We start from the raw sequence: 12050 nt of genomic DNA, 5'->3' as shown, positions 1-12050 counted from the left end.
CCACGTCTCGCAATCTTAATCACCCATTCACCTCATCGCAATCACTCCACGTGGAGCACATTAAGACAATCCAGCAAGATTGCCGCCCCCCTACCGTCTCCGTAAACTGACCTTTACCTTTCCTGGTTGTCTTCTTACATTCAAGTTTTGTTCAATAAAATTCAGTTGATAGTTTGCGCTTGTAGTGTCCACTTAGTTTCGTGTCTCCCCCCTAACTTCGTATTTTGCAGTAACTGTAGCGCAGTTTTTGTAATCATGAAAAGCCAACTAGCCCACTAGCTCACTTTGCTCATGTATGGTCGCTTACGCTGGCGACTTGTTTCAAGTTCCTCCGCTTGTATGTGACGTCTTCACACTTAAAACGCTCTTTGGTCAGCTTTAGAGACCGTATTTCGCGGACTCCTAGTAATTCCAATTACAAGCAAGGTAAATAATGCTCTCGCGTGCACTTGAACGTCGCACGTCCCTCAGACACAGGTGTTCCGTTTTCCTTTCGCCGGTCCCGCGTAGCGCCAAATTTGATGAGAAAATGTCCGCGTGTCCTCCACACGATGGCCCACATCCTATCCGTCCAGCGCATTGTGTCGACTGCACCCGTTCTCGGACCAATCTATACGCAAGCCGTCCAGGTAACGCATACGAGAAAGCAGCCGTATACGCTTTCTAACTTCCTTCCTGCTGTGTCCTTGGGGCGAAACCTTACGCGAAATTCCGAGGGCGGGCTTTTCCCACACTTTCGAGCGGCGCGCAAATCACAACCGCGAGATGAGCAACTTACTTCGCGCTTTGAAGCTGATCGAAGGTGTCAGTACATATGTTCTTTCGAAGGCGCGGATGCCATTCTTCCTTTAACGCACGACCTCTGCAGCGTATATGCTTCGGCGCTTCGAGCTGGAGGTCAGCCATCTTGGTTGCATCAATCTATACTTCGTTTCACAATAACCTGCCACTAGGAAGCGGGCTCTCTGAGCAGACGACGCCCTGACGGGAAGTGACAGACGGTGTCCTATAGAAGTGTACGTGCATTCGCGATTGGCTGACAACGTGGGTTGCGAACTGCTTACAACAGCTTTAGCAGTGTTGGGTTACTAGTGAACAATGAGCTGCTCTTTCTCAATTCAATGTAGGCTTCGATTTGATGTTTCTGGTGGTTCCTGCACGAACGGTGGGGGAGCTTACATGCGGGTAATTTGTGCTCTGGCTTCGTTGTTTGTATACTGCCAGGTCTGGTAGAAATGTTACTGCTAGAAGTTCGAAAAGTCAAACTGAGTCAAGTCAAAGTGACTGCACGTTGCACCACTAGGGCAACCAGGAGCTTTCACGCATTGTGGTGCGTCGCATTATGCCGTTTTTTTAGTAGAAGTCCCGTCAATGTTGGCGCACTTCTGTCGCTCGTCTGCAATATATCTAACCTTCCGTTTCTTCTGATAATATCTTCACTTTTGTTATTGCAATGGAAAAAACAATATCTACAATTGATGCTCTTGTTGCTGTGTGTGTGTATATATATATATATATATATATATATATATAGAGGAGAGAGAGAGAGAGAGAGAGAGTGAGAGAAAGAGAGAGAGAAGAGGAAACTCATTCCATGTATGGCAGCCGCCTGCCGTTTATAGCTGCGTGCCATATATGGCATTCACGTAAGGGTCAAGATCTGAAGTATACGAGGCTTTTATTAACATTTTTTAGAGATAGCGAGGTTCAGGATTCCACAACGGCGTGTGTGGGGAAGTCGGCCCGTGGGACTTGAAATAGTCTTTACACGGCATGAAGCTCAGCTCGTCAACGAGCATTTAGACTATATGTACCTTAGCGTTGCGAAAAGGCCCTCGTACTTTCCTCGGCCTCATTGTCTATTGGTTTCATTAGTTTGTGTCTAACAAAGACAACGATCGACCCATGGATCAATTCCCCTTCTTTCGTTCATTACAGTAAAAGTAATTTAATTACTGTAGTTTCATTGCTGCCAAGTCTGCAGGCTGAAATCCAGTGCTCGACGCCACTTCCTGCCGATATCGTATCGCATGGGCCATTCAAATTGTGACGCCTTTTTCTCTGTAACGATGAGAGAGAGAGAGTGAACAGCAGCAGAAAAACTCAGTCCCAACGCACGCAGTCCACGTTCCAGTATACGTTACCGGTTCTCGTATACATATACACATACCGACCGGCGTCATCGCGACAAACCCGCGATCGCCTGACCGAACCTATATACACCAACCGTTTCCCACCACTGACCCCTGCGCATAGCCGCGGTACCATATGCCGTCGCAGGTTACGTCGAGCGAGTGTTTCCTCCAGATAATTGCGACGTTTTGTACTCTACGCGAACACGACGTGAACACGTATACGTGCGATAGACCTGGGAAAAAGTAGTGAGCAAAACGTGTATCTCTATAGGCGGGGGAGCTAATACGGAAGCGGTTTGGATAACAAAAGACCTCGCATGTATACCCTCACAATCGCGGGCCTCGCCGCCGCTTCCAGACCGTGGTGGCCTCCATTCGCGTAAATAAGGCACGCGATTCCATTCTCCTGGCGCTGACCTCGCGTTCGCTACACTCCGCTTTAACCGATTCCCCGTGAGACGCGGATTAAAGGGGTACTGACACCAATTTCCGATGCCGAGTTTACGCCGTCATAGCAATCTCCTGTATACGATGACGGCTCTGAGAAAGTGTGCAGCTCAGTAGATGCTGATCAGATAATTTATCTCGATATTGAAGTCAATTTTCGCATGGCGCACCGTACTGACATCGACACTAGCGTGGCGTCGACACTAGTGTTCAGATAGATCGACAAAACGATAAGCGCTAGCACTGTGGGGCGAGAGGGACCCTCGACCACATAATCTGGGCTTGCACGATAGCTCCAGAGGGGCTGAAAAAGCAAATATAAATTGTAGAGGGGCCTGGGAAGCCCTGCTGCGAAGCGAGGACATTGCTCCGCAGCAACAAGCCGCGAAGTGTCAAGACCTCTTTGCTTGCTTCTAATCGGGAAGGTGCCGGCCCTCGTCACGTAGCCTTGTGTGCTGGGGACGGGGAGTAGGCGACCTCCTTATCTGGCGGAACAGTAAAGTTATTATCGTCGTCATCATCATCATCAATTCTGGTGACTTCACGCACCCGTATGGCTAGCTGTGATGACGTCAGATACAAAAACGTACAATATGGCCACATGCGCGTCACTGAAAACATTCGAGTTGTCCGCTTGTGCGTCAAGCCAAGCAGTGGGGCGGCTGTGGCAACGTCAGGATATCTTGTGAGAGCACGTGACGAGAAGTTCGGGCCCTGTCGTTACGTCAGGGTGCAGTAAGGAACCAAAACTAGCAATTTTTCAGGGTGCACTCACGCTTACCAGTACATTTTCTAGGCTCCTAAGGATTTGGTCTTTCATATGACGCAAAAAAATGGCAACTGAAAATTTTCGTGTCACTACCCTTGAAGGATTGGCGTTGCGCATGCGCTAACTATTCGATTGAACAAAGAGCTAGTATACCGACGAGCGAAGTTTTCGTTAACGTTAGTTTCGGAACCACACAAAACGACCTCCAGGTTCAATAAAAAAAATAGATCCAGGATCCCACTTGTTTACGTTACGGTATCGAATTGGCGTCACGCTTCGGATTTGTGTTGGAGTAGTTCTCGGCTTCAGCCGCACCTGGGTTATAACCAAACTAACTATCTAATCTGGCCTTGAAGGAAGAATAGGTGACCTTAAGCTATTGGATACGTGGGACGGTGTTTGGCGTAGTGAGAAATGCATTGTCCGGTCTACTTCTTTTTGCATGCTTCGTGCATTACAGCCAGCGAAGGTAAACGTCTTATGTGGAGGCATGTCGACGTGTTCCGTAACGTCTCCGAAGTAGCGACGCCGAAACGCCCACAATTTCAATGCAAATGTTCGTAGCAACCTCTTCGCTGAAGGACAATTTCGAAAGAGAAGTTCAGTTCGCAACCGTTGCCGGTGATTTCGACGTTTCTTGAGCATGACGAGCGAAGCTTAATCGTATACCTCGACCATAACGTCATTGCGCGTAGCGTTACACAGTGCAGCACAATGAAATGTGCGCGTTGTCTCTGTGGTTTTGGGTGCAAATATCGCTATATGATATTATGGGGCATATAGCGGAACGGCTCCCAGCGTCGACCACCTGAAGTTCTTCAACGCGCACCTAAATCTAAGTACGCGGGCGTCGTTGCGCCTTTCGTTTCCTGTCCAAATATGGTTTCTGTGGCAGGTAATCAAACCCGCGCCCCCGCGAAATGCCTTAGCGCATTGTCAATGTCCTGCAAGTATACGTATCAATCAAGATGATTAGTTTAGTCAAGCTTAGATTATTTTGCGTTCAGCCCGGTTATTATTATTATTATTATTATTATTATTATTATTATTATTATTATTATTATTATTATTATTATTATTATTATTATTATTATTATTATTATTAATTGGTTTGAATACATATAAAACACGAAGACACAGAGGAAATAGGGAGGGAACAGGCTGACAACTGCCACTTAAGCAGGGAGGCAGGGAGGTTAACCAGACACGCGTCCGGTTTGCTACCCTACGCTGGGGGGAAGGGATGAAGGGATTAAAAGAAAGAAACTGCCACTTAAAAGGGTCACAACGCCTGCCTGCTCCTTCGGGAAGGGGGAAACAGTTTCATGTCAGGTTTAATGAGGTGTCGTTTGCGTTCTGGCAGCAGGCAAATGTGTGCTCAATTTGGATGTTCCTTCGTTTCATTAGACGGCAGGAAGAGGAAGATGGAAGCTTTGCGATGAAAAAATTCGTGAACCGCGGTGGGTGTGTGCTTGAGCCTACGCTTCGACAAGTGGACTTGTCTTCTTGAATTTCCAGCATTCAGTTCTAGTTCCAGCCTTGAAGAAGACAAGTCCACTTCTCGAATCGGCGGCTCGAGCACCCACCCACTGTTTACGAAATTTTCCGTTTCATTAGGAAGCATTTGAATCTGACTTAAGAATCGCTGTTCTGCTTATTTCTTCATTATGTAATGTTATAAAATAAAGTCGGGTTTTATGTGGTTCCTCTTTGCCTGTAAGATTATTGAATTGCTTCTAACGTATCCTACAGATGTGCTAACGTGAATGTGAATTACTGCTAACGTAACCAAGCGCACGAGCAACACTTTTTTTCTCAAGTAGTTTCAGCTCACGCTTGTTTATAAACAATTATGTGTTGCGCTGCTAAGCTTGAGGGTGCGGGTTCGATCCCCGGCCACGGCGGCCGAATTTCGAGGGAGTGGGGGGGGGGGGGGGGGGCGAAATGCAATCAATACCCGTGTGCTGGTTTAGGTTATGTTAAAGAACCCTCACGTGATCTAAATTGAACCCGGTGTCCCCCACAGCATCGTATCGTGACATTGACGTGTTAAACCGAGGCAGTTATTGCTTACAAACAATCGTCGAAATAAAGAAGCGAGACTAAGCGGTAGAACTTGACCATCAGTCAAACATCAAGGTGTCCACCGAAGCGAGATAACGCGTCACCTCCTGACCTAACGCGACATGGACAGAAATCTGCATAAAGTTTTTCCGACGACCCGTCACGGGTCCAGCCCTGACGTCACTGTTCCGAAGAAGAGTCGAACGCCGTCGTGTGTATCTCCAACATCTCCTTTCTCACCGTTGACCCACCCGCGCCTGCCGCTGCGCCGCGCCCACCTACCGCGCAGCATGTATCAGTCGAGGTACACGGAGCGAATGCGTTGACATTGTGACGCAATATTTTCGCATCACGCGCTCGCGAAGCCAGCCACGTTTCTTAAAGCCAGGCCGCTTCTTATGAGAGAGAGAGAGAGAGAGAAAGGTAGGAGAGATCAACCAAATCCCCGTCCCGGAGGATATTACATATTCCCGACAGGAGCGGCGGCTCCAGCGCACGCGAGCACGCGATGCGGTGCTGTCTGCTGTCGCGGCTTCAGCTTCTTTCACGGCAGCTATAGCTAGGCCTCGTTGGTCCAGGAGCCTGCGTAATCGTCGCGAACGTGCGCTAGCGTTACGCAGTTCTTTCCCGACGTGGCTGTTAGGATGTGCACAGTGTCAGGAGGCGAGTGTATAGAAAGTGCTAGGTGTACAGGATGCGGAGAGGGGTGTGACATCTTGCTCGTGCGAGGCGCGCGCGTGTTTTCTTTTAAAAAGTGAGACGATCTGCGTTCTTGCCAACCCCCTCCTCTGCTCACCTCTCTTCAAAACTCGCACCGGGGCTGCCCCGTAAACGGTTGGTTCATCGTCGGGGTTCTTCGACGCGAATTATGCGTAATGTCATGCAGGAGCATACAACGGGTCGCTGGCTGCAGATCTTCCCGCAGCTCGGAGCAGCAGTGCCATGGTGTACGCGCGCGGAGACACAAAGGGCCGGTCGGCCCGTTCGCTACACACAGAGCGTGACCGGAGTATTTGACGCGCCCGCTTCTTTTAAGGGCAGTAGGCTCACGAACGGAAGTGCAATCCCACCGCCGCCTATGTGTGCCAGTCAATATGGTAAACAGTCGGTCGTGCGCGCTCGGGGCGCGCGCGCGGAGATACCTCTCCTTTTTCCTCGCGTCCTGCAGAACGCCCTGCTGGCCACTCTCTCTTTCGTGACTAGCGCGCAGGAGCAGCATCGAGCAGTATGAAGCAGCAGTAGCAGCAGCAACAACGCGAGCTCGAGCCGTGCGACTCGAGCAGAGCGGGGCCGCACTGTGACGACGCCGCTGTCAATCAAGGTTGCTGACGCGAAACGCGTGCGTGCGCAGCGTCCCTGTTTCTGGCGCAGCCGGCTGCATATGCCGCCGACTGCTGCCGTTGCACCCTGCATACCGCAGCGTGCGCTCATCGCTGTCATGTCGCTGAAGGAACCCTGATCGTCCCGCAAACTGAGATTTGCGGTTCTTTAAGAACGCCGGCAATGAGAATCAATGGCGCTGGATCGGTAGGTCAGTAGACGCAGGGCCCAACCACGTGGAGCGTATTGCAGGCGTGTTTTCGGCGCCAACCTTCTTCTATAATAGCCGTGCTTGCCACCGGCCGGTGCACACTATATACACTCCGCTGCGGTAACAGGGTACATCGCTGGAGCTCGCTCAGTGGTGTTTATTTTCTCGAATTATTTTCGAGATGTGTCATTAAAGAGAACATTCTGACAGGAGCCTAAATGACGAACGGTTGCTGCTGCCCAACCGCATGGAGCGTACTTCGGACGTATTCCTGCCGCCCACGATGTTGTAGTGATTGTTTCTATCTCACATGACGTGTATGCTGTCTGCTTTAGGACATGGGTTTAAAAGAGGGTATATTATTAAAAAGGTGACTGAATCTGGATGATATCGGACAATCGTACAGTGCGCCTGGGTTGTGATGGTCGTGCTGGTAGTGCTGGTCGTGCTGGTCGTGCTGGTCGCGCGTCAGTGCCCCTAGTTGCTCCACCTGAGCGCCGCCGTCCAGAACATACCTCTAACATTTTATGCTGTCGCACTAGCACGAAGGAAGAGAAGAACTTGTTGCTGGGCTCAACGAGTATGGAAGATATCTCAGAAAGAAACGAAAGAAGGAAAGAGTAGGACGCAATAGTTCTGGCACTAAACACCATGGCTGCACGATATGACAAAAATAACAGTTGTATCCTAAAACAGACATCTTTTTCTTTCTAAAGACTTTGTTTCAGGTTTGCGCGGACATCTATACCTTAAAGCGAGGTAAGACAACGTGGCACTTTCTTTCAGACTACGCGCGCCGGATCCTTTCAACCATCATTTCCTTCTTCCCTCCTCTCCTCTCTCCCTCTCATATTTCTGCTCCCCTTTCCCATTGACCCAACGTTGGGTCCTTCCTTTCAACTATCACCTTATCATCGCTTCTCGTATCTCCAACACAGGTCTTCTGCCAGGCTGCCGTTCCCGTCTCGCGGTCCGACAAGCAGCGCCGCCGCGTCTGCAGCGGCTGCCGCGGCATCTGCGGCAGCCGCTTCGGCGGCTACGTCGTACGTCCCCGTGTCGGTTCTGCTGCCGTCCCAGACCGAGAGGCATCCGGCCAGGACAATCACCGTGCCGCCCGGACACAGAGCCATCATCGTGCCAATCGAACCGGAGCAGGACACTACCGGGAAATGAAGTTACGCCGACCCCCCCCCCCCCCCCCCTCCCGATCCGCGACCGAATCTGGACAAGTTTGAGGAACCACGAATGGCACATTGCCAGGCCTGTACTTCATCGTTGCCCTTTTTGTTTGTAAATTTGTGTTGCTTTAAAATAAAATAATAAACCGTGAGTAAGCATCTGTCATTATTTTTTCCCGTTTTGCTGTATTGGCGATTTTAAATAAGACACGTGGGCGCCGCCACCTTGTCCTGTCAAACGAATGTTTCCTTATTTTTGTATGTCGTGACCAGACCTAGCAAGTTCATAAAACGTCGAAATGCACCAGCCTAACCGTTTCCATGCGTATGCCTCTGCCGCAGCGCTGTTCGTTTCAATGGAAAAGCCACAGAAACTATGGCAAAACAGTCATACTTTATGTGGCTTTTTCAGTGAACATCAACCGAATAGCGCAGTAACGCGTACTTCTGTTCGTTTAGTTGTTAAAGATGCAAAACGGCAATACAGCCCAATATGGCGTCACCAAAACCCATCCGTATTAAGCGTAGTTTGTCACTCACGGTTACTCACTCACTTCCACTATCACGTTCATACTAATTTCTAATCACGCGTTAGTACTCATGTCCCTCTCCACATGCTTCCAGAGTTTCTGTACTTTTGCGGGCCAAATGCACACGGGACTTGTGCCCTTAAATTTCACGTTTAAGGCCGTAACCACCGTGGTCGTAACCTATGACGCGTACTCAGAACATGTATATGCTAGTAGCATTCTTGCGCTCGAACATGCATCTGACATAGCCAGTTATCTAAAATCAGTGATCTGGCGCCTTTGGCCTTAGTTGCCATGGTACGTGCCATTAAACAACTCGCACTCACATTCCAATGACTCGCTCACTCTTACCGACCAATCACTTACGTTCGTATACTTTTGTATATACTCACACACACTTTCACAATTACGTTCATACTGACTCCTACCCTCACTCACTCGCACTCGCGCCTTTGAAATGAGCGAAATTTCGCATACACGCTTTATTCGAATCGTCATTCCGCTTGTAGCGCTCGGTTGCTAGAAAGTGCAGCGACACAATTCCTGAGTGATGTTTTTTTTTTTTATTTGCGCACAAGTTTGCTCTTCTCCTCCTCCACCTTTGAGGCTGGGGAAGAGGGAGCGACGCGTACATAAAAACGCTGCTATGGAAGCCACTTGCTGCACTGACCAAGACAAATCCGCTTGTCGAAGCGATAACAGGCTCCAGCGACATTCCCTGTACAACAATTTCTCCATTTTAGATAGATAGATAGATAGATAGATAGATAGATAGATAGATAGATAGATAGATAGATAGATAGATAGATAGATAGATAGATAGATAGATAGATAGATAGATAGATAGATAGATAGATAGATAGATAGATAGATAGATAGATAGATAGATAGATAGATAGATAGATAGATAGATAGATAGATAGATAGATAGATAGATAGATAGATAGATAGATAGATAGATAGATAGATAGATAGATAGATAGATAGATACTGAGGGAGACACCGGACAATTGCCCAACTTAGTCAGGCTGGCCACCCTGGACTGGACAAGGGACTGACTCATAAGGAGCGAAGTACGCACTTTGCACACACATGCACCCAACAAAAGCGTTCTTCGTCCACTTCGTCACAAGTGGTCATATATAACCTGTTTCCACTTCAAGAAGCGCAAAAACACTTTCCTAGCGTAGCATATGGCAGGTCGCACTATGCCACGCCGCTCCGCCCAGCCTCCCCCTACCCTTGACACTATCTCTTCTGTAGAAGGGCACAGTGTCAGGCAATCGAAATGGCCTAACACTGCCCGGAGGCTAAACCTCTCGTCTTCGTATGCTGCACAGTAACAAAGCAGGTGTTTTATAATTCCTATTACGTCACATGAGTGGCGTATCCAGGGGGTGGCACACCGGGCCCGTGCCTCCCCCCCACCCTAGAATTTTTTTTTTTTTACCGTGGGATACAGAGCACAAAATGACACTCGACCACGCCTATCTGGCCAGACCCCATGTGGAATCAAGGAGGTCCCCCCCCCTCCCGAAAAAAAATTCTGCCTACGCCACTGCGTCACATGTGTGGCACTCGACACTGTATGCCATTGGGTAATATTTGTTCATTTTTTTTTTGAAAAGTTAGGAAATGTACACAATTTCGGCACAGGTACAAATTACCTGAAAGTGCTCTTTGTTGCATTGCTTTACTGCTGTGAAAGCCACTTCCTGAGCGAGCCGTCGACACTAAAGCAAGCGTGTCCTCATTGTCCGAGTGTGCGGCTGTATTCTTCAAATCATGAATTTCCAACTACCCAAATTATTTGCGTTTCTGAGAGAGAAATAGTTATTATAGCTTATTAATCCCCCTTCTTTCCCTACTTGTCTCATTCATTCCTTGTGTCGGAACTTACATTATATCATAGGTAAAACGAAGAAAAGAAAAGAAATCTGTCTGTGTAAGGTGCGGCAGCGGTTATGGCAGCGAAACGAGTGAAAATATCGTTTAAGTGAGAGGTTTATCGCATAAATGACTAATTATACAAGCACAGTAAACCAGCATATAATTAAGGCAAGGAAGCATAGGGGAAGTTATGTGCAGTTTTGATCGAGTTGATGAAGTGGCAAACTATATAACAAGTAAAGCGGGCGAAGAAATAAATTGCCGCCTGTGGGAGCCAAACCCACGACCTGCGCATTACACACTACGCTACAGAAATTCTGCTGCGCCTATGGAGTCTATTTGCTCGTTTCTTGTTTCTCTTTTTATTCATTTTGTAGCACTTTACGATTGTCCCTTTAATGAAATAAAAATAAAATAGATAACAGATAAATAATTTGCGCTCATCATCGCATCGCACAGCAGACGCTCTCGGTGACCATGTACCTTGCGACCGGTTTGAGAAATAGCGCACGTAGTCGTTTAAACTTTTCCGCTGGGCTCCCACCTGCCGGTCGGAAGAGAAGTTGTTCGGACGTTTGTGTAGGTAACCTCCTACAGGTGGCGCTGCGAAAACCAGTGACGGCAAATTAATCTTGCCCGCCCGATACAAAGGGAATGGCCCCAAATCATCATCATCATCATCATCAGTTGTAAAGCCAAAGCGAATTAAGGGAGACTCACGTACTTTCTGTGGTTGGACTAATCCACCCATTTCTTGGCCAATCATCTGTATTGGGTACGAGCCACCCATACTAATACAAATATTACCCATAATTTCTATTTTACCGACGTTGGCCTTTGTCTCTTCGGCGCGATTTGAAAAGTTTGCCACGTCGGTTGACATTGGTAAATCTCCTTTGTCAACATCCGAATTCCTTCAAGTTGACTTTTCGTGGAAAAATCGATGGTGCTCCAGCAGAAGGGCAGAAATATCTATCATCAGACTACGATGCCGAGTTCCCCCACTGAACTTTTACCTGCACAGGTCTGGTCTGTCTCAGTCACATTTATGCCACCACTGCAACGAGAGTGAATCTCTGCACCACTTCTTTATAACATGCAGATTGTACAAAAATCAAAGAAAAAGACTGCTAGAGGAACCCCTCCGAAGGATGGTATTAAATTTATCCCTTCCGATGGTTCTTTCCTTTGGGGCAATTGAATTGGGCCACAGCCACAGGAACGTTTTCGAAGCCGTATGCGATTTCCTACGGGAGACAAAGCGAATTGCTTATTAGGTTATTTAATTTCATTTTATTTTTCATTCATACTGGCTTCAAATATATATATATATATTTCTAATGTCTTTCTAGCCTTGAATATTAGTGAGTTTTTCCTTACATATCCTTTTTACAAACATATTTGAGCTGTAAAACAATTTTATCTCAAAAATAAGGTGCCGCCCGTTTCATGGCCGATCCCCCACAGTGGGTTGCGCCAGGTTGCCAAGGTCCAACCAACCAACTA

The 12050-nt window shown here is 47.9% G+C and overlaps 1 protein-coding gene across 1 annotated transcript in view; it reads left to right on the top strand.

Moving 5' to 3' along the window:
- LOC119396408 (adult-specific rigid cuticular protein 15.5) overlaps nucleotides 1–8265 on the top strand; it is a 180302-nt gene extending 172037 nt beyond the window's left edge. The window contains exon 4 of the mRNA XM_037663617.2: nucleotides 7885–8265. Within this exon, the coding sequence (XP_037519545.1) occupies nucleotides 7885–8119 (235 nt within the window). The 3' untranslated portion in view covers nucleotides 8120–8265. The remainder of the gene's footprint in view (nucleotides 1–7884) is intronic.
- Nucleotides 8266–12050: the final 3785 nt, after the last annotated feature.

This window comes from Rhipicephalus sanguineus, chromosome 6 (genome assembly GCF_013339695.2).
Source record: "Rhipicephalus sanguineus isolate Rsan-2018 chromosome 6, BIME_Rsan_1.4, whole genome shotgun sequence".
Classification (NCBI taxonomy): domain Eukaryota; kingdom Metazoa; phylum Arthropoda; class Arachnida; order Ixodida; family Ixodidae; genus Rhipicephalus; species Rhipicephalus sanguineus.
Note: the sequence above shows the minus strand (reverse complement) of the source record. Positions and strands in the feature narration are given on the sequence as shown.